The sequence below is a fragment of the Lampetra planeri genome, chromosome 6 (assembly GCF_965212315.1).
Source record: "Lampetra planeri chromosome 6, kcLamPlan1.2.h2, whole genome shotgun sequence".
Lineage (NCBI taxonomy): Eukaryota > Metazoa > Chordata > Hyperoartia > Petromyzontiformes > Petromyzontidae > Lampetra > Lampetra planeri.
This window is the reverse complement of record NC_136112.1, coordinates 9,041,263-9,064,983: the sequence shown is the minus strand read 5'-3', so window position 1 is coordinate 9,064,983 and position 23,721 is coordinate 9,041,263. Positions and strand designations below refer to the sequence as shown.

The 23,721-nt window shown below is 41.9% G+C and overlaps 1 protein-coding gene across 3 annotated transcripts in view; it reads left to right on the top strand.

The window, feature by feature from the left end:
* The first annotated feature begins 241 nt into the window (after nucleotides 1-241).
* LOC144719503 (RING-type E3 ubiquitin-protein ligase PPIL2-like) overlaps nucleotides 242-23,721 on the top strand; it is a 50,162-nt gene continuing 26,682 nt past the window's right edge. For all 3 annotated transcript variants that reach the window (XM_078595489.1, XM_078595488.1, XM_078595487.1), the window contains exons 1-12: nucleotides 242-426; nucleotides 851-900; nucleotides 1,928-1,973; nucleotides 2,165-2,227; nucleotides 2,909-2,960; nucleotides 3,116-3,167; nucleotides 4,246-4,337; nucleotides 4,877-4,966; nucleotides 5,172-5,247; nucleotides 6,814-6,974; nucleotides 19,969-20,044; nucleotides 21,932-22,044. In XM_078595489.1, coding sequence (XP_078451615.1) covers nucleotides 395-426; nucleotides 851-900; nucleotides 1,928-1,973; nucleotides 2,165-2,227; nucleotides 2,909-2,960; nucleotides 3,116-3,167; nucleotides 4,246-4,337; nucleotides 4,877-4,966; nucleotides 5,172-5,247; nucleotides 6,814-6,974; nucleotides 19,969-20,044; nucleotides 21,932-22,044 — 903 coding nt within the window. In that variant the 5' untranslated portion in view covers nucleotides 242-394. The remainder of the gene's footprint in view (nucleotides 427-850; nucleotides 901-1,927; nucleotides 1,974-2,164; nucleotides 2,228-2,908; nucleotides 2,961-3,115; nucleotides 3,168-4,245; nucleotides 4,338-4,876; nucleotides 4,967-5,171; nucleotides 5,248-6,813; nucleotides 6,975-19,968; nucleotides 20,045-21,931; nucleotides 22,045-23,721) is intronic.

Genomic DNA, 23,721 nt, shown 5'->3' with positions numbered 1-23,721 from the left:
GTGTGTGAAGTCTCAGGTCAAGTGAAGTCTCGGGTCAAGTGAAGTCTCGGGCCGTGTGTGAAGTCTCGGGTCAAGTGAAGTCTCGGGCCGTGTGTGACGTCTCGGGTCAAGTGAAGTCTCGGGTCAAATGAAGTCTCGGGTCGCGTGAAGTCTCGCGTGAAGTGAAGTTGAAGTCTCGGGTCGCGTGAAGTGAAGTGGCGGCTGCCCGTGTGTTTGTCGTGGTCCCCCGCGCAGTGCAGCGTGGGAACATTGCGCAATCCTCGTCCACTTCCGGCGACGTTCTGGACCGTGTTCGTCCGTGTTCCTTCTTGGCTTCCGCTTTTTTTGTTGTTTTAAGTTAATTTTGGTTAAATTTTCGCTGCGGAGGCGCCCGTCTTGACGCCCATTCCTCACCATGGGCAAGCGGCAGCATCAGAAAGACAAGCTGTGAGTGTTATGCACTACCGGAGGCGATCTCTGTCTGTCGGGCCTTGCGGGCCCGAGTCCGGCCCGCAGCGCTTTCCTAGATCGGCTACCGGGATAGAGGCGACGGCCCCGGCAGCAGAGCGACCAGCCCGGCCCGACCCGGTCAATCAGTGTCTCGCGACGATTAAATCTCACCTTTGACTTTAAATTAAATAGTCAATTATAGTTACAAGTACAGCAGCAATTGTCATCTTGAAATTACAATTTGGGACTGTGATTTCAATTCGTGATTAACTACACAATTGGGATTAGCCTCACGTCTCGTAATGAGACAGACCTTTTCGTATCAAAACCTTAATTTTTCTGGAGCGAGACAGCCTGCCTTTAAGCATCAATCATCCCTAACTCATGATTGTTATTACGCCCTCCTTTGTTCTTTGTACAGGTACATTACGTGCGCTGAATGGACACATCTGTATGGTGGCAAAAAACCAGGTAACTCATGCTAATTATCAGCAATATCTTACAATTTAGAATGAAGTTAACAAGCATGCAATTGTAGTTCAAGTTAATTTATTTGTTTTAGCCCTGTGAGCCATTCGGCTCTTGAATCGGGTGCAACCGCAACAAACAAAAAACAAAAACACGAACAAAAAACATCTTAAAGTGAATATGTGACTAAGTGCAAACAGAAAATCCAAGAAAAGACAGCAAAATATTGCAGAAAAAAACACCGTACACCAACGCTGTGTGCAAAAATCCCTGTGGGATGCAAGTCAAAAGCCACTCCACAACAGCAGGAGCATCAATCGGAGTATTATAATTTTTCAATGCACCTTTAAGATCAGCACACTAAATCAAAACACAGGTCATACTTTATCCAGGGAAGCTTCACTTAAATCTTAAGGACACTTTTCAGCAGGGTTCTGCAATGGAACGTTGGGCCAATTCCATGAATAATGAGTGTGTGTGGCTTGTGGGAGGAAACCATGGCATTTGGAGAAAACCCAGAGCTCTGGATATTTTTTATGTATTGCTGTAATGTATTTCCATCGTCTGGCTGACTTTTGTTGCAACCCAAGTCTATTCTCGGGCAATTTCCCGCCCGCGTGCTGAGTAGTAGGAATGAATTCTTCTTTTAATATCGGTTCTTGAGGTCAGTCATATGTAAATCAACATTGTAAGAATCAATGTTTTTCCAGGTGTGTGTGTTTTATATGCTTAGTTCACGTCACTCATTCACGTAAGATGCTCCCTTTGACCACAATGTTAAAAATAAGATTTTAATCGTGACCGTTAATTGAATCGACGTGAGGGAGGAAAGGAAAATTATTTTGGTCCCGACTGACCTTGCATAGCTTCCAAGATCTGACATGTTCGAGCGCTTTCAAAGTTATTTGTTAGTAGGCTGTATACAACACGTCTAGAACACTTCATATATATGTACAGCGCCTTTATATTACACCTTGAATCTAGCTATGAGTATTTAACATAAGATGTGTTGATTTATTTCTCTCTCCAGATGGACCCAAATCGGACTTCCGGAGGCTGTCTTTTGATCGCTGTAGGTAAGTAAAGATGGTTTGTAGCGCTCTGCGCAAACCACTTCTCACAGCCTTGTCACATCCTGAGAGAGCGTTTATCCAACTGGTGGATAAAATGTATAACAGTTACCTCTGCATTACACAGAAGCGCACGTGAATGATGATGGGAAGAACATTTAACGATGATGCTTGAATAATGTGTTTGTTGTTTCCAGTTTGTCAATGCTGCCCTTTGAGCATCCGATGTGTACACCAGATGGCATCGTCTTTGATTTCATGTGAGTAGTGTGATATTATAAGCACAGTTCTGTATATATGTATGTTGTACTTAGTTTAACACGTCAGCTTTCGCGACCAATATCCATAAGAGGTTTGTTGGGTTCAATCGCATACATATATTTACGTGATATAACCAAAAAAACCTCTTATGGATGATTAATTTATTTTTCACCGTACGAAGCCAACCGTGCTAATCAGAGGTGCAACATATGTTTACATTATATTGTTAGGAAGAAGGCAGTGGGCTTCTGATTCAAGCCCACTGCTTCAGATATAAGCACACATGTCCCTACTCCCAAGGAGTGTGCAGTGCTTATATCTGCCTTCCACTGTATAGAATTAATCTGACAACAGAGGTTAACTCAAAACAAGGATGAATAAAATCTGTCAGAATTCAACTCAGGGGTTACATGGTGATATGTAGCCAATGTGTTTTCTCTCATTTTTTGTGTTTGTGAAATACATTGATACTTTGGTTTTGCCTGAATATAATTTAAAGCATTTGTGTTACAAACTGTAGATTAGTGTGTTTGTTTTTAAAATTTGCGCTCAAATCTATTTGACGGTTTAACATAAACCATCGATTTTCAATTTTGTACAATTCGCAAGAAATTACAGGCATGCCTTCCAACCTTAAATGGGTTTATTGTGAAACTCGAGTGTAATTATTCTTTTGACAGGAACATCTTTCCTTGGATCAAGAAGTACGGAACACATCCCAGCACTGGGGAGGTAGAAGTATATTTATTTTCGATTTGATAAAAACAACTTTCAGATTTCAATACTTTGCAAGGACACTTCATATGTTTTCCTTTAAACCATCATTAACCTTCAAATGACAAATGCTTAGATAAATGTAAAATATGCTTCTCTTGCTGTTTTTGTAGAAACTGGATATAAAATCTCTCCTCAAGCTAAATTTCCACAAGAATGCAGATGGTAAGAAACTCGAATGAGAATAAATAATTATTTGTGATGTTTGTCAAGTTTAATAGCACATATCCACATGGTATTCTCCCTAGAATGAAAGTAAATGTCTGTTTTTTTCACACGTTGAACTGAGAAAAGACAGTTATTCCTAAATAGTACAACATGTGAAATAGTACACGGACACGCTGTTCTAGTCCATAGCCCCCCTGGAGAGGCTCTAAACACGTTGAACCAATGTGGCAGGTCTTCTTTAGCTCAGCTTATCCCCACTCAATATTCAGAAGCTTTTATCTGTCATTACAAATTCTTTGTAACGTTGGCAGCATTGAAGTACAACATGACAAAGCATGACTGTGGGTTCATTAAAATCACATTAGTGTAATAGAGTGATCCCTCGTTTATCGCGGTTAATGGGGACCGGTACCCCTCGCGATAGGTGAAAATCCGCGAAGTAGGATTGGCCCTCTAGGAATTTCCATATATGTGTGTGTGGGTACCAGAATGTTTAAAATATGTATATTTATACTTTATATATTTTACTTAAATCTATTTAATTATAAAACCTTAATGTTATACATTCACTCTCTCTCTCTCATACGATACGTATTATGGTGTTCTACACTCACTAATGACAGTAGTATCTTGAGACTTGACACCAGTAATGACGACGACGACGATGACAATGACGATGACAATGACGACGATGACAGACCTGTGCAGTTCGATGAATGTGATGATGAATGATGATGATGATGGTGTTACTGCACAGGTATAATGAGGCCTTTAAATCAGTTCGAAAAATCCGCGATGCACTGAGGCCGCGAAACTTGAACCGCGAAGTGGCGAGGGATTACTGTAGATAGGTGCAATACATGGTCACGCATCTTTCACTTTTATTCATTGTGTGAGGGAAGTACATTTAGTAAAACTACCAAATAAATGTTAGACAGAATATTTCTGGTAATGTCTTGATCCTCTTTTCATAGACCTATCATCGTGCATGAAATTGTCATGGTATTTGTATACATTAACGTATGTTTTTTAGTCCAAACATATATATATCGTTAATTATTAATTATCTCTCCAGGGAAATACAGCTGCCCAGTGCTGTTCAACGTCTTCACTGACAACTCTCACATCGTGGCGATCAAGACGACGGGGAATGTCTTTTCCTACGAAGTGAGCAACTTTATTGCATAGGGGTCGCTAACGAGAAAAGTGGGTAACTTCATCCTGCTCTGTGACTACGCATGTATGGTTATAATTGAAGTCCCCTGATCGCTGAAACATGAAGGAACAGTTGTGTTTTTACTTTGATGTTCTGCTGTACTTGGTCACATTTCCTGTTACTTATGCTTACACCTCGCAGACATCAAGCACCTATTCTCTTGATATCTGTTCCAATCACACTTTTCGCTCACACTCCCACTCTACACTCTTCGCTTGCTTTAGGTCCGTGTTTTTCAGCCGGCAGTGCTAATGTTGCAGGCAGCAATTCACAAGTTCTATCATGGCGTTATGCAGAAGCTACGAAATAAATAAGTAATGTATAATGCTACCAATTTGAAATTAATGCATTTTTAGTCCGGTGTATTCGATTTTCATGTGCCACCACTGCGGCATTGGTATCTAGAAATATTGACAAACACGGCTCTTGGTAACCTTACTCTACTGTGTGTACAGAAATGAAATGGTATGTGTGGAACCTGTTTTTGCAGGCTGTTGATAAGCTGAACATCAAGGGAAAGAACTTTTTGGAGCTGATAACAAATGAGCCGTTTACCAGGAAGGACATCATCACTCTGCAGGTGACGTGATGTCGTGTGTAACTTGGAAATTTTGCCCGTCAAATGCAAGCACCTGGGTTTGGTTGAAACAGTATTGTCTGGGTGTACTGTGCGACGCATTGTGAGGCCGTCTCGGTGTTAGTTATTTACTTCAGTGAATTCAACCACTGTTGAGATGACCGGTGTAATTTAACTTTCACTGTGCTCTGCTCTCCCCTCCCCACAGGACCCACAAAACCTTGACAAGTTCAACTTGACGAACATGCACCACATCAAACACAAGCTCAAAATACCAGATGAAGGTGCCCAACAACTTTTGTTATTATTTTCACCGTTACCTTGTACGGTTGTGCTCAATGCGTATTGAACAAAGTTTCTTGACAAAATAACATGAATACGTTACTGTAACAATTGCTGCACCGTTGGTTTATTTTCATCATGAATTGCGAGGGGAAAAATCAGCATGGCAATATGTTGATCTACACCATGATCTTTGTCATTGTAGACGATGTTGAATTGTCAGGTGATCTTTGTAGTTTAACCATATGTGGTGACTGAACTTGGTGATGCCTTATCAGTCAGGATTCAATGAATTCTCAACACGCATTGGAATTGGCCAAGCGTTTCAAAGCAGTACCCACCTGTAAAATAGTGAAATTCAATGACGGCCTTCCTCGATGTGTTCATTAAGATCACTTGTTGGGGCAATGCTTCAGTTTTCAGTTTCATTTATTAGGATTTACCCTGTGAGCCATTCGGCTCTTGATTTGGGTTCAACCGCAACAAACGATCAAATTACAAGATGCACCTAAAATTCATTGTACACAAATCTAAACATCACATACGTAAACAATACAATCCTACAGAAAAAGCACAACCCGTCCATGTTGCGTACAAAAGTGCAAAAAAAATTCCATTTGCATATTTACATGACATGGTCATAAGTTTGTACAAGGGTTAGCAATCGTTTGTGTGTTTCTATATCGGACAAACCAATGCCCAAATCACCAGTCACCCAGGGCTATGTTGTAGCACCAGGTATTGCCAACAGAGGCTCCTGCAGCAAAATCCACTGTTGCACTATGCTTCTTTGCAGTCATGTCTATACTACCTGCCTTCAACCTACACTAACTAGTATGGTGAAGTAAGGTCAAACATCTCCCACGACTGACACAGACTGGGTGGTCCTTTGTCCGGCGGTAGTTGGATCAAGGGCTGTAAATTATTATTGAAACTAACAGTCTCACTCTTTGGTTCTTTCGGTAAAGTCACGTATAAAGATAAAATAATACATTAAATAATAGCATACGACGTTTCGATTGCAACACAAGCAATCATCATCAGGTATAAATGAAATTGCAACAAATATCTGTCTCCTTATATGTCTGTCTATAGTTTTCTGGTTAGATTTTTGTTGCTATTTCATTTTTACCTGATGATGATTGCTTGTGTTGCAATCGAAACGTCGTATGCTATTATTTAATTGATTATTTTATCTTTATACGTGACTTTACCGAAATAACCAAAGAGTAATTCCTGCAGTCACGAAAGCTCCAAATTTAAGAACTAACAGTCTCTTTTTATTCTGCAATTGTTTGAGTTACATAGACCATAGAGACAGAACTATTCACGCCTCTGACCCACATGCCGTTGGGAGTCCCTCATTCAGCAGTGGATGGACATTAACATACTGCAGAAATTTATTGTGCTGTTAACACCGTCCATATTGTTTTTGTTTAATTTGTTTTATAAATGTACTTGTGCATAGCTGACAAGTGGGTCACATGCAGATGATAGGTTATATGTCAGGATTGAGCCGAGGTCATGATCGGTTAATTTGCTTCTTACGCTCGTGTGCATCGCCACAGAGGATGAGAAAGCGCGGCAGAAGCCAGACTACCATCTAAAGTCGACGAACCAGGAGACCCGCGAGACGCTGGCCGAGCTGTACCGTGACTACAAGGGGGACAAGCTGCTGGCCTCCACCGCCCCACTGCCCAACAAGAAGATTGCCGACAAGTTCAACGAGGTGAGGGCCTGCGGTTGCACGCACGTAAATATATACAACATAGATCCCTTATGCCGCTATATGCACTGTCTGGGCCAGTACTGTTAGTGAGCACCAGAGGTCGCAACCGGGTACCCGATACCCGTACCCTACCCGATACCAGGCTACCCGTACCCGGCCGGGTACGGGTACCCGTTTGCGACCCTGGTGCGGCCGGGTACGGGTAGGCCGTGAGTCACTGGTGAGTAACCGTTTGTCACTCATTTCGGGTAGGGTACGGATAGGGTACGTTGACCCGTTTGCGACCCTGGTGCGGCCGGGTACGGGTAGGCCGTGAGTCACTGGTGAGTAACCGTTTGTCACTCATTTCGGGTAGGGTACGGATAGGGTACGGGTACCCGTTTGCGACCCTGGTGCGGCCGGGTACGGGTACGGATAAGGAATCAAAACCCGTTTGCGACCTCTGGTGAGCACCTACGATTAAGACCGGCTTGGCACTACAAAATGCTGCTGTGGTCAGAACTACGTACGGCTGCTTTTGTCTCCCCGGCGATTATTTTATAATGGCTGAGTCAACCTAGGGGAGGTCGAACACAATTTCTGATACCACTTGCCACTGATGTTAGCCTTGTTGAGGAATTGAACTCGGGTAACCAGGTTAGTCGTGCAGTACACACACCACTGCAGGTCATGCAAATCAAACAACAACAGCTGCTATTCCCCAGAACGTGATAGTGATGTCACCACAGCACTTGTGCCTGGCTAGGCACACTTTTGAGGCCACTTGAAATGTCGCAAATGAAATGCACAAGTCGTTGACTTGGCTTAAATGACTCTCTGGTATGGTGTTTATACATCAGCACTGGGGAGACAAAGGTGCCCAGGGTGTGGTGTTGGCAAGACAACCCCCTAGCGTGCCTTTCTGGACTTTTTTCGGAGGTGCGTTAACAGCATTTGCTGCAACTTTCTAGATAAGGTATATACGGGATATTTGTTTCTTGCAATCCACAAACGAAACACAACAGCATGTTGTGATATGCTGCATGCGTAGATTCATTTGGAGAGTTCTGCTGAAAGTGCTCCGACGTACACATAAATCAGGAGCCAACAACTGTGTGTGTATTTGACCATAATGCACTATTAAAATAATATCTGGTTGAAATGATCATAATTGACGCACTCTAACGCAATTCCATGATGCGCGTCGCGTGGTTTTATATCGGGTTAATGTGAAATTGTGAATCGATCAGGGATGAGGTAATGGCTGTGCCTCTTCCAGCCTCTGGTCACAACAACCCTGACGCACAATCTGTCATCTATGCATGACCTGTAGGGGTCAGTGTGCGGTCAGACTGTGTATTGGTCTATGTTCCCACACATTCTTTGAGCCTCTGCTTTCCCTTCTGGAATTGTTGGGTTTTGATTTCTTAGCCAGAAATGATATAAATAGAATTACATTATTTTTCCGACGCTGCCTTGCACACATGAAATCGGTAACTTAATCATGATGCGAAGACATTTTGGCAAGCGTTTAGGTGACCTTACGTGGTGCACGGCTTATGAGGCCTGTAAGAATAGTACGTCTCGATTACCAGCAATATCAGGGTGTGATACTAAACACCCCAGGAAACAAATAAACTCCTCCAACCGTCTGCTCGCTAATTAATACTCATCAGTTATCCTCATCTGGCTGGAAATGGGGCCTTGCGGCAGAGGCTGCGCCCACACAGTGCGTGCCAATGTCTTTTGTGCTGTTGGCGACGTTATATTGTGTACGGTAGGTCGGCGGAGTGTGGCAATTGCCACCCAGAGCCACCACTTCATGTGCCGAGCCAAGAAATGAGGGCGCACTTAAGAGCCGCCTCGCCTTGAAGATTACTGATACGAGGCTTTTCATCCATCACGCATTACAATAATAGGTGCGGCGGTTAATGCGGTGGAAGCGCGTTTAGTATAACACGGTTTCTAATACGTGCGCTACATCCTCTGAAAATAACGTAGTGCAGCACAGTTTCAGTTTTCAGTTGTATTTATTAGGTATGGCCCTGTGAGCCATGCGGCTCTTGACTCGGGTGCAACCGCAATAAACAAAAACATGAACAAAGAACATCTTAAAGTGACGATGTGCAACAGAAACATCCAGGAAAAACCAGTGAAATCTTCCAGAAAAAAACACTGTATATCAACGCTCTGTACAAAAATCCCAGTGGGATGCAAGTCAAACTAACAACCATAAGGCAATTTAGATTAAAGTTATCAGGCTAACTCCGTACTTCAACAAACAAACATGGCTTAAATTTCGATTTAAAGCTTTCGTGACTGCAGGGATTCATCTTCTTGGTTCTTTCGGTAAAGTCACGTAGAAGGGAAATAATAAAATAATAAAAATAAAACATAATAAAATAATTCTCACGACGTTTTGGCCACAACGCAAGCAGCCGTCCTCAGGTGAAGAACAGGTCTGTCGTGACTTTACCGAAAGAACCAAGAAGATGAAACATGGCTTAACCATACGTTTACGAAATCACCAAAATAAAGCTATAAAAACAATGTAACAGTGATCATAGTAGCTGTGATTCAAATGTATCAATAAACTATATACATAACATGTACGACCCATCTTTGCAGCCATAGCTGGCAGCATGAGTCACTCCATTACAGCAGTCGTATCAGCAGGAATATCAACATTTTTCAATGCACTTTTAAAGATCAGCACACTATAATCAAAACTTAAGATCATACTTTGCAGCGGACATCCGGAGAGATGCATTTGATTTCAGGGCACTGCATAGCAGGGGCAGCGGGGGGTGTACAGCTCCTCAAGAGCAGTTTTGAGTGCAGATCTCACAGGAAATTATCCAAGTTGCAGTTTATTGGCGATAGCATTCCAGACCCTGGGGGCCTCACCAGCAAAGGACCTTCCTCCAGTATTTGTACGGCAATAAGGAATGTGAAGCTGGTAAATGAGCGAGGACCTTTGGTCACATTTGTTCTTCAAAACAGTGAGGAGATTCAGCAGGTAGTCTGCTGATTTTTTTGTAAGTACATCGTGAATAAATAAGATCTGATGCACAAGCCGTCGATCATTAAGAGATGTTAGGTTTGACCCAATGTAGAGATCGCAGTGGTGGGTCCTATATGGGCAGTTCAATGCAAATCTTAAGGCCGAGTGAAAAATTGGGTCAAGCTTCTTCAGTAGAGTACTGGGGGCTGCTTTATATACGATGTCACAGTAATCAAGTAGAGGCAGTACGGTAGCTTTTATCAATTCCAAACGGAACATAGGGGGGAAACAATGCTTGTGTCGATACAGAAAAACTATTTTTTTATTTTGTCTTTTTACCAATATAATCAATGTGATCTTGAAAATTCAGTTTTGAATTAAAGATGACCCCAAGATACTTATAGATCTTGACTTGCTCTATTTGACAATTATTTGAGAAATGTAATTGGGGAAAAATAACTTCCTGCTTTAGTCCTGGTGAGAAGCATAGCACCTTGGTTTTGGAGGTATTGAGGACTAGTTTAAGAGCAGCCAGTAGTAATCAGTATCGTGTCATCTGCAAACAGATTTACCCTGGAATGATCCAGGTCAGCTCCCAAGTCTTTGACATAAAGAGAGAACAGGAGGGGGCTGAGGATGGAACCCTGTGGAACCCCTTTTGTTATCTTAACACTGTTTGACCTTCCACCATCTAGGAATACAGTTTGGGTGCTAGAAGAGAGGTAAGTTTTTTAACCATTCCAAACGGAGACAACTTAGTTTACTAAACAGGGTGTTGTTGTGGGCGACTGTATCAAAGGCTTTGGACAAGTCAAGAAAAAGACTGGCGCAGTACTGCTTATTGTCAATGCTACTGTAAATGTGATTAGAGAGTCTCATGCAGCAGATGTGGTGCTGTATTTTTTTTCGGAACCCAGATTGGTTTTGATGTAAGAGATTGTTGTCGGATAGGAAACTGCTAATTTGGTGGTTCAATAATTGAGATAGGTCGGTAGTTATTTGGATCATCTTTAGGGGCCCCCTTTGTGAAGTGAACGAAAATAATTAAAACATTTAAATTACAAATTAACTCACAGCGCCCTAACGCCTACAGCTAGGCCTAAAGCCTAGAACTAGGCCTCTCCCTTCGTATCGTCCGATTCGGTGTAGCAACATCGCCCCCTACTGCAAACACTTGGCAGGACCCTAGAAAAAACTTTAGACTCAGTGGGGCTTTCCTGGCTAAACAAGTGTAATAATACATTATGTTTATATTCTTTGGTTATTCGTTCCTACCAGCCCACCCCGCAGGGTCCTGTTTTGGATCATCTTTAGGGGCCCCCTTTGTGAAGTGAACGAACATAGGAATGTTTCCACACACGTGCCCTTCGCAGTAAAACATATCCATCAAGTAAAATGAAAGCTACAAAATGCATATTTGCTATGTTCAGACGTTGCAAATATTTTGTGCGTAAGTTATTCTCAATACTCCTTGTCAGACACCCAGACAATTCATATGTTGGGCATGAATATAGGACCATAAATAGGTGAGATGGAAACATATATTTTAATTTGTTGGATAAGAGCATAAGAAAGGGATAAACTGTCATTGTAACACACAGCTGGAGTGTGTAGCAGTTATAATTTTCTGTAATGTATTTCTTATTTTAAAAGTATTTTGTGTAACTATGCATTCCATGTGACCTGACCTCTTTAATCAAGTAAGAGCCCATAAGACCAGCAGTTGATATTTTCAAGGGAGACCTGCTTGTCCACAAGTTAAGAGGCAAACCCTCTCTTTAAGTTAATGAAATAGTTGTTTGCTGCAATTTAAAAGTGTTGAATAAAGCGGTGAAGTGATCTCTCACGGGGAGGGCAGCAACCATCACTGAACATGTCATCTTGGCTGAATTGCTTTGACCTCTGACCCTAAATTGAGGTTGCAGTAAAGGCAGGTAGGGCAGAACTTGAAATGTAGAAAATAAAAACCCTTGCTGGACACTAGACAATGATCCCCCATATAGGCTTGCATACTTTTGGGGCAAGTGCTACTAGCGAGCACCTATGAAGGCTGGATGAGCACACGAGGGGGTGGGTGGCCAACACAACGCCTTCCCACCTTTGTTTCCGTCGTATCAATGTTTACATACCACTCCAGGTATTCAATTGAGGCAGAGTCGACCTAAGGGAGCCCCCAAGACAGGTTTAAATAATGGTCACCGGTGTTGGCCGTGATTGGGAATTTTACTCAGGTCTTCTTGGTTCTTTCGGTAAAGTCAAGTAGAAGGGAAGTAATAAAATAATAAAAATAAAACATAAAAAAATAATTCTCGCGACGTTTCGGCCACAACACAAGCAGCCGTCCTCAGGTGAAGACCAGGTCTGTCGAGGCGACTTTACCGAAAGAACCAAGAAGATAAATCCCTGCAGTCAAAAAGCTTTAAATCAAAATTTTACTCAGGTCGTCTGGTTTGCAGCGCAGCGCACTAACCGCTGCACTACTGCAGACACGAGCAGCGCAGTGACATATACACGTGCTGTGCGTGTGGATATGTTATTGTCGTACGATTAGTTGTTTAGAAGGGGAAAAAGCAGTTTGTACGTGTGTTTTTGTCTGCTTCTTTATACGTTACACCTTGAAATGGTCGCTCGCTGGCCCCAAATTTACCTTGTTATTCTAACTTCGTTTAAACACATTGTGCTAAATTCAAATAAGGCTTTGTAACAAAATAGATAGGAACATTTAATGATACCCCCCACCTCTACAGTAATTCAATGAATTGCTTCGATTAAGGATTGCTGTTTGATTTAAGAATCAAGTTCGTTTTTTACATTGTGGCTTTTGGGTGACATGAGCCCTTTACATGCAAAATAAGTACCGAAAAGCATCCATTCTTACATGCAATTATCTTGAGCTTAAGCATTGATATTATTGGATTGATACATTCTTGTATCTATACATATGATGCAATTACAGCAATGCCTAAGCAAATGGGTGACATGGTCACGAACACATCATATGGATATGTCCGTGGCCATGTCTCCTTGTGACAGCAGAGTATTTTTAGTGTTATTCCCATGTTTAGCCATTATATGGGGTTGTAGGGTGATGAGGATGGACATCCGGTTCTTAAAGAAATCATCAAATCATTTGCTATATAGCTTGAGCCTACAATTTCCTTTTTAAATCCTTTATATTAAGTTCGCTTGCTTGCTTACGACCGTGCAAATCTTTCGGTCGTTTTTTAACCCACTTCCAGTGATCCAATCGAGCTGACATTTTCCACACAGACTCGTTGTGCGTGACAATTAATGTTCGTGAAAATTTTTTTCCAAAATGTTACACTGTTTAGGAAAAAAATATTATATTTAATTACCAATTGCTTAATGGTGCAATGCAATCATCTGACCCATAGGTGGCAGCCATCTCAAGCCAGAGGACGAGAGAACTCTAGCCGCCACGCAGTTAAAGGATTTATAGTGAAAAACTTTGTTTTTACGGGTTATACTTGTTTACGATCTAGTCATAACTGTGCGCCAATGTTCACTCGTACTTTCACACTTATAAGTGAATTTGATGGTTTGAATCTTTATACTGTCACGTATTTGAATATCAAATACGGATGCTTCTTTAAACCATTTTCATTAATCGCACTTGGTCATCATGTCACTTGCATAAGGAGTTAAGTAAAAGTAAATGCACATTAGTGTTTTGATTGATGCTTTAATGAGCCAGTTGATCAGCCACTTTATGTATTATAACTAGGTTAGGATGACTCCTTATAAACTGATCTTCCAGGAGCATGGCCGTTGCATGGATACGTTTTATCAACACTTATCCATGGAATCGGTCTTTTTCATCACACCGCTGCTTTTCCAGTGAAATCGCCCTAAATGGGCCCACCTCGTCAGATCTTGGAAGCCAAGCAGGGCTGAGCATGGAGAGTTGCTTGCATGGATGACCACCACGCACCAAACAAGTATTGTAGGCTACTGCGTAGCTACAATCATAGCAGAGTGCGTTGCAGCAATGCCTGTCGATATGCTGTTCTGTGCTCACCCTCCACTCCTCAACCTGCACTCATAAGAGCAAATAATAACCCCCACAATGCCGTACAATGTTAGGAGGGCCTCGTTCAGCTGTGTACATGCTCAAGGACTGATTTGTGTGTGTGTGAAATGAGTGGCAGGCATGCATCATTGCATTCATTTGAGAGTTCGATTTCTCAAACAAAGGTCAAAAATACTTGAAATACAATTTGACCTGTGCAAGAGCGTTGAGTAAACCGTTAATAGTGTGTGTTAACATAGGGTGAATACTATAGATCATTTAGTACATTAATTCAACAAAATCAATATACAATATGTTCATTTCAAAAAGCTATGTTTTCAGTAATGTATATAGCAAAGACTATTTGCTTTTGCCTGAGGCAGACTTTCACATGTCAATATTTGATGTATAGTATACACTTACCGTTATTAATATATATTTATGTATATTGAAGTTTTTTCGCATCGTACCTAGTCAACCGTGCTATATATATTGCATAAGGACAACAAATAGTGTTAGAATTATTACACAAATACATGAACACACTGTCCAGAAGGTATTACCTTGCTTTGCAGTTAACGGGTTCATTCAATCATACTGCCGCATGTGTTTTATTGGCACAAAAGTCCATAAGAATTCTCATCTTCCTCTGCTGCCTATTGGCACAAAAGTCCATAAGAATTCTCATCTTCCTCTGCTGCCCCCCATTATTTGGAACTCCCCCCCCCCACAACCATCAGCACTTTCGACTCCCCTTCCCACATTCAAGTCCTGCCTCAAGACATTACTATACACCTCTGCTTATACCACTGTTTCTATACAGCACTTTGAGATGTGGTCATCTATAGACACTATTTACATCCGATTTTGTATAAGAAGTGCACGTCTGTTCATAACGGTGAAATGTGAAGGGGGTGAGAGCACGAACTCCCAAACAGCCGTGTATTCTCCGCGCCGGTCATCGTATATTTTTGTCCGCGCGCTAATCACCGTAAGCCCATTTACAGAGCTCAGCGGCAACAACCTCATGGCGACCTTCTCTAAATCATTGCGTAACCTTGCACGGGCAGGGATCGATTCGGCATGTGGTGGTGGTGGTTGTCAGCGATGGTGGTGTGTCGGCTGTTGGTGGTGCTGCTACTGCATAAGAGTGGCTTCCCTCGTAAGGAATGGCACTGCATGGCCGTAAATAATGCATGGCGCAATACGTATTGTGCCGCATGCAGCAGCTCTGCATGTTAAGTGAGGTTCGGGGCTTATGAATGCTGATGAAAATGTACACTCAGGGCCACTAGCAGCAGCAAGTAATAAAAGCAGGGAATACAGATACAGTTTTTATGAAAGATAAAAAATAAACACGTGCACACGTGGTGCTTTTGGGCTGTTTACACGTAGCGTATATTTAGTTCCGTTGTGGTAAGCGAACAAACACAACACAACTGTATCCTGTGTATAATGTGCATCGCACTGTGCGTTGTGTGATATTTGTTAATGGTATGCTGTACAAATGTGTGTCAAGAATGTGTGTGTGTGCTTGCCTGCATGTCGTGTACCAGGAAAATAGCTCGGTGGTTTGGGGGGTTTGTCTCCCAGACAGCCACGAGGCGGGAAGCTGCATTGCCAATGCTTTCCAACGTTATATTTGTTCGTGCAGAATTTTCATCGACTCCTAAAACATTATTCCTTGGAAATGTGTATAGTGACTGTCATGCCCATACCAAAATATGCCATACTCTTTTGATGATGATGAAGACTGTGATGAGAATGATGATTAACATAACATTGTTATGCTAATTGATCAATCATTCTTGCAATGCGTATTCATAAACCAGCCATTCTATTTATAAATGTGTCATTTCATTTCAATTAGTTTGTGGAGAAATTTGAGCAAATTAAATTTGGCCCACTTCGGTCTTAATTGGGTTGTGGGGAAAAATACGATCAGTGGTTCCAAGTTTTCAAGGCCTGTTGCTACAATAGAAACAAAGGTGCCGCACCATTCGAGGATGTAATTGCCTCACAAATGTTTTTCAAAAAAATATAAATCAGTGGCAGGAAGCCCAAGCAGCCGTCCTTCAATGAGGACGGCTGCTTGCGTTGTGGCCGAAACGTCGTGAGAATTATTTTATTATGTTTTATTTTTATTATTTTTTTACTTCCCTTCTACGTGACTTTACCGAAAGAACCAAGAAGATGAATCCCTGCAGTCACGAAAGCTTTAAATCGAAAGGTAATATATTACCTTGGAGTTTATTCATACCCCGGCAAATTCATGATTTTAATTAGATTAATGTAACAGATTATAAATGCACGATTAAACAGTAACACAATAACACTTAATAACACAACTGCACAATATTTAGCGCTCCAATGTTTAAAAGTACGTTCCTTAGGCAAGTTTAACTGTCGACCTTATACGGTGCACTCATTACACACAAATGAACCGCAATACCTTGCCGATCTCGTCAAGGAGCATAAACCATCACGTGAACTCCGGTCATCCTCGCAGCGGCTTTTGGCTGGCCATTGAACAAAGACGGTCACTGCATCGCGCACTTTCAGATGCGCTTCTGTGGCCGTACGGAACTCTCTTCCTTCCGATTTTTGGAAGCCACTGGATTGTAAACTAATTTCTTTTGAACTGCTTTTTGTGATTTGTTTGTTGTCCTTCCCCCGCACCTCCCATTCTCATGGTTGGTTACGTACGGTGCGAAAAAAGTTCAACATATATACATACTTACGTTGTGAAAGTGGCAGTTGCTGCCTGAATGGCAGAGTGATTCCGCTGACATCACTGCGCGTTCGTCAGAAACAATTGCGAATTGCGTTGTGCCCATCCGTTTTATGATTTACAATTTTGACCCATTTCACGTACTGGGCTAATTTAAATGGCAGATGAGATGAGCATTGCCGGGCCGATGAGGCCTAATTATCTGAAGTATCGCCTCAAAGAGCAAGACATTTATTAATTATTTCTACCTCGCTCATGTTAAATACATATCATTAGCTTTCAAATGGCAGCTGGGTCATTTTGAACCAAACCACTGCAATATTTTTTTCCTTCTACCCTTTCGATCTCTTGCCTTCAATCTCACCAAGAGAACACAATCGTCCCAAGCCTTTTCGTCTCATCACATTAGCTTTCAAAAAGTGTACCTTTCAAAAGTGTACCTTTCATTTTTCGATTTAAAGCTTTCGTGACTGCAGGGATTCATCTTCTTGGTTCCTTCGGTAAAGTCATGTAGAAGGGAAATAATAAAATAATAAAAATAAAACATAATGAAATACAATTCTCACGACGTTTCGGCCACAACGCAAGCAGCCATCCTCGGGTGAAGAACAGGTCTGTCGGAAAGACAGCGTCTTAATTTTATTATTTTACTATTTCCCTTCTACGTGACTTTACCGAAAGAACCAAGAAGATGTACCTTTCATGTTAACTACCTTGAATATACCTTCCTACTGAGTTAGATGTAGGCTAAAATAGAATACTAAAAGCAAGATCACTGTATAGAAGGGTGGAATACATCCCATCCACACAACAGAAGTGTTTATGAATTTAAATGTTGCTTATTATGATGCTGCTCATTTAGTACCTTACAATCAGCACCTTTATAGTGTCCATGTAATTCCATAATACTCGTCTACATTTACGACTTGTCCACAAACTGAAGGTTCACACTGACTTGCCATGGCTAGAGTTTGTGAGCGTGCATGGTCATGTAGTGCTGTTTGACCTTCATGTGACCTCCATCGCAGTCTGCTCCGTGAACAGAAATCACTGGGAGATTGCACATACCGGACATTTGTTTCAGGCTTGAATGGGCTTCACGGTCATTTCCTTCGACTGTAATCATTCTGAGTTGGATACTTTGAACCATTGAAGGGGTTGGCAGTTACCAATAACCCTGGCATGCAGACTAGATTTTTTTGTTAGGTATTTTTCCCGAATTGTTATCCCTATTGCACTGTCCGTGTCATGTCGTGGAACTGAGTATCCAATTGGGTATCTCGGAGAGCAGCAGTAACCCTTCGTATTGCAGAACAGCCCACAGAGGCGGATAGCACAGAGATAACTCTGAGATCCCTTCAAGTGATCTCTAGCATGCGGGGGAGAGGGGGGTTGGAAAGCAATGTTTGTCACATGTTATTGAGCCATTTTCAATTCTCAGAGCTGGAATTTCGCTTTATTAAGTGCAGAAGGACTGTGATATATTGTTCTCTGCAATGGTAAGATTGAAAGTCGTCAATAACCTACTTTAAAATGTCTTTAATTGGCACTATCCCCCAACAATTGATCTGCGTTAACCGGGGTGGTCTAAGGCCACTAAGCTTACCTGGTTTGAGTCTCCGCTCCCTGGATAATGTGTCTCGGAGACATTCGGAATCTGTCTGCTGTCTGCTTGCTCGCAGATGTTAAAGAGCTCAGTACACAGTTGACAGTAGCAGGCTATTGCCTGTCTTACAAGGGTAACATAAGAGCAAATGTCCCTGAAATGTGAGAATAAAAGAGTTTGAGTAAGGTACAGCATTGCCACATGCTTTTTACACCAAATTTTCACTATTCTCATCGTTATCATTGAACAGGCACTTGAAAAGAGGGGGTGTATTTACAGCCAGCATACATGAAACGTTAAGTGATAATAAGAAGAGTATTATACTTCATGACAAATGTGCACCATTGTCACCATTTAGACAGTATTAGCAGCATCTCACATGTATAAAGGAGTATAGACCACATTGCAATTTTATTTAGAACTTAAAAAAATCTTCCAAATCAGACTTGAAACCTTTCCAAACAATAGTGTTTTTTGTTTTATTCACCAATTTTGTTAGGATTGTGCTTTCAGTGTGATTATTATACAAGGCAGACATTTCCATATCGAACGCTTCAAACATGCAATGGATCGCCTTGTTTCACAGAACTGCTATGGTAGATGACTTTGCAGAATTATCTCTGACGTTACTTCCAGAAGCTTCTTATCGACAGTGGGCTTCACACCTTTTTATATGACCTGCAGATAGTATATGATATCAAAATATGCTTAACCAAATATGCCAAATTGATAAATGAATCATGAAGATAATTTACATTTCATTTTCAATCCATTGCAGGGCACAGGCCTCCCAATGCTGTATTGCTCATGGGGATGTTTAACCATACTTTACCAAACTGGTTAATTCTGTACTCTGTGGTTCTTTCAATAAAGTCACGTAGATGAAAAATAATTATAAAAATTATAAAATGAGAATAACTCAATTAAATCACGACGTTTCGGAGGCAACACAAGCTTCCGTCATCAGGTGGAACAACCACAGCAAAATTACTGTAGTGCATAGAGAGCTATTTGTGACAAGCGATTATATAGGGTAAGAGGGGGGGGAGGAGCCAGGGAGGCTTGTGTTGCCTCCGAAACGTCGTGATTTAATTTAGTTATTTTCATTTTTTTTTTCATCTATGTGACTTTACCGAAAGAATCAAAGAGTATGGATCATTGCAGTCACGAAAACTTCAAATCTAGAATGGTTAATTCTGGTTGGTAAATGGTGGAGGGCCAGAAACTGATCAGATACCACTTGCCATTGATGCTAGCTGTGGCTGGAAAACGGACTTGGGTTACCAGGTTCATTGTGCAGTGCACTCCTACTGCGCCACTGCTTCTCCCGCCCCCCCACCCCCATACCAAATGAAGTGACACAAATTTACAACGAGGGACTTTTTTGTGCTGTCCCCGCTGGTGACTGGACCAAAACCATCAACTAACTCCGCTTGAGAATCCGGTTTAATCTCAGGTGGCTCAAACCCAATTTTTAACCCAGCATCTGAGAAGTGCTCACTTATTTTGCTGACATAATATCCCCCTGAGCTATCTGGCCACCTCTGTAAGAATGCTGAAAAAAAGTTTTTCCATTTTTGCTGTGGCTGTGTTTTGATGGTGACGAGGTCTGCTTGTGTTTTCTGTTTGTTTGTTGTGTGTCAGGCACACTACTCGACGGGCCATACGGCAGCGGCATTGATGTCCACAACCTACACGCCACAAACGCAGAGCCATCGAGGTAGGTAGCACGGGAACTCGACGCTGCTCAACCCTCGGGTTGCCGAATCGTGGGAACAAAAATAATATCTCACACGCCGAAGAGTGGTGAACTAATTGTGAACGTATTGGCTTGAGTGGTTTATTATTATGCATCTGGCTTAAAAAGTGGGACTTTTAAAGTCCCGAGAAGACTCAGATTTCCCAGGATGGCTACCTCAAAGAGAGGGTGTCCTGGGAAAACCAGAACAGGTGGTAACCGCACACATTCTCATCCACTGCGTGCTGTATGCTTCTGCATGCTTCTGCCCCCAGTGGGGTCTCAGGTCTTTGAATTAATCGTACGCAACAAAAGACAATCAGTTTGCTGCACACATCAAAAAGTGCAGCCGCTGCGTGTGTCTCGGTCGCTGTTCAGTTGTACCACGCGGTGCCTGATGAAGCCATTCCGCTAGTGCAGGGGTCGGCAACCTACGGCTCCGGAGCCGCATGCGGCTCTTCACGGGCTGCTTCTTGACGATATGTACGTATGTACATAGATGCATTGCGGCTCTTGAAATACTGAATTTTGTACCGAATTGGAAAGAAATGGCTCTTCTTGTTATTTTGGTTGCCGACCCCTGCGCTAGTGCTTTATGATGGCCGCCACTGAAGAATTGGATTTGCATACACTTGACACGCGTGCCAATCGATTCAATCGTTGCGAAAGTTGTTTTGAATTCTATTGTCAAATCAATGATGATTGAAAAACGATCACTGATTTTGAACACAATTTTTGGAAAAATCTATAATTGATAACCATTTCAGAAGTCAGAAGAAGTCATGTTTATTTATCGATTGATGAAAACAAAATAACCGGTTAAGAACTCGTGAGGCAAAAATTGCACATCCATGATGGGTGGGCCAGCAGTGTTCAAAATTAGATGCTTTGCTGTTAATCTTTAATAAAAGTACAATGTGTACTTTCCAAATGATAGCTCCACTTTTAAGAACATACTCTATTGAACTGCCGTACAACAAACCACTGCTCTCGATGTTTTTGTGAGAGAGACCTACGTGCACATTTTGATCATGAATCGCGAAATTAATCGTATTTTTCTGTTAGGCAATTGCAAGACAGTTTTAAACATCGTTTTCGTGGGCCTGCAAAATACGCTGCCGTAATTATGTTCCTTTCCAGTAGGCATGGAATGATGTATGGAGTTGCCATTCCATTCAATAATCTTTTGATTTTATATCTCATGTTTATCATGTTTATTTGCTCTTGCGTTTGTTTTCTTAATTGTAGTTTTGTTTATTCTATTTGCCTAAATGTGTCATAAGCACTGCATCGCATATTATTTTACATAAATACTATACAATGGATTCTGCCATGCTTAATTCGATGGATGTATATTGTTGTAAGAATAGATTGTATTTGGTTAAACAATGTGGCATTACATAGCAAAATGGTTGGCATTGTTTTGGCTTCTCATCAGCGATGCTAATGAAGTGTCTACTCTGTGGTGCTGTGTTAAATTTGAATTACCCTGTGTAAGGATATCTGGGTCCTGCTTCATACCTGCCTACTTGTATTCTGTGTGTTTGTCATGTCAAATATTTCTGTGTGTTTTGTATGTGGAGAGCAGTGGTGCAGTGATTAACGCACTGCATTACAAACCCGGTGACCCGAGTTCGATTTCCGCTAATACCAGTGGCCAATTATCTCAAAACTGTTTTTTGGCGTCCCCTAGGTCGACTCAGCCTGAAATAAGTACTTTTTGCGATATGTAAACATCAACACTGGTGGAAACAAATGCGGCCAGGCTTGGTTCTAGTCACACCAGCCCCTTGTTGTGTGCCTTGCCAATGATTTTAAGTGCTCCCTAACAGCGCGGGGGATCTTTGCCCATGTCGGTGTGTGCCGTAGATGTCGTGGATGAGGACATAGTGCGCTTCAAGTACGTGCAGAAAAAGAAAAAGGGCTACGTGCGCATGCTAACCAACATGGGAGAACTCAACCTGGAGCTGCACTGCGGCATGGTGAGGCGTCAAACCCGTGGCCTACACACGCACACACCGGAGCGTAACTTGTGCAGCCGCTTGCGAGCACGCCCGTACTCATCGAGCAGGGTTCTTCATCTGTGTTTGCCAGCGGGCTACGTGATGAGCTTAACGATGTGCTGCCCACAGGCCGGGGGTCGGCAACCAAAATAACAAGAAGAGACATTTCTTATCTATTTCGGTAAAAATATCTCAAATGTTGCAAGTGTCACAGTGCACGCGAATACCCAGACGGACCTGAATAAATAACGTCACAAAGCAAACCTTAAAGAGCCGCATGTTGCTCCAGAGCCGCAGGTTGCCAACACCTGCCATAGGCCACGTGACATCGAACGTCATGTGTATACACGTTGCAGGAGAAGGAATCACTTGGCAGCACTTTGTGAATGCTAACTTTTGCCTGTAGCTGAAAGACTTCTACAATATTTGGCCTTTATAATGCCAGTGGCCTTCAAACCACATAAATGTGGGGTGGGAGAAGGGCAGCCAGTGAAGACTCGCAAGATGTTACTTTGATAGTAAGTATATAGTAATCCAGCTCACATAGTCGTAGTGCACGTAGACCGTATTCTCCAAAATTCGAGACGCTCTGGAAAGTGAGACGCACGCCAAACTTGTGTTCACTGCCAATAAAGTAATACAAATCTTGTCCCCACACACCTACTGGATTATAAGATGCGCCTCCCATCTTTTTGCTTTCAAATACAGGAAATGAAGTGCATCTTATATTCTGGAGAACTTTGCAAAGAAAATAAAACAAGCGTGTCCTCTAGGTGCAGCGTCTTTCAAAGTTTAAAACGAAAACCTCTCACCCTCTTATTTATATTTGCTGCCCTTACTACCTTGTTGTTTTTGGTCCCCTGCTGGCATGAAAGCCTATTTCCAAAGTGAGGAGATGGAGTCGTTCCTATAGGTGGTGGTTAGTATTGTCCCTAATTGAAAATGTCAATGGGACAAAGTGTTCATCTTCTTGGTTCTTTCGGTAAAGTCACGTAGAAGGGAAATAATAAAAATAAAACATAATAAAATATTTCTCACGACGTTTCGGCCACAACGCAAGCAGCTGTCCTCAGGTGATGTTTCATTCTTCACCTGAGGACGGCTGCTTGCGTTGTGGCCGAAACGTCGTGAGAATTATTTTATTATGTTTTATTTTTATTATTTTATTACTTCCCTTCTACGTGACTTTACCGAAAGAACCAAGAAGATGAACACTTTGTCCCATTGACATTTTCAATTAGGCAGCCGTCCTCAGGTGATGTTTCATTCTTCACCTGAGGACGGCTGCTTGCGTTGTGGCCGAAACGTCGTGAGAATGATTTTATTATGTTTTATTTTTATTATTTTATTACTTCCCTTCTACGTGACTTTAGCGAAAGAACCAAGAAGATGAATCCCTGGAGTCACGAAAGCTTTAAAGGGACAAAGTGTGTTGCTATTAATGTACCCTGGGAGCCTGTTGTTGGTGGTGTTTTTAATGCAGCCCAGAGCCGTTTCAGGCCAGCATGCTCATCATTTTGGTTAAAATCAGAGACTACCGTAAGCATCACGCTCTCAGGTTTGTCACGTGGATTGCACAGAACATTATTGGGTAGTTATGTTTCTATATTCTTCTTAAAATATCTTTCCCAATCACACTGTGCTGCTTAAATGTTG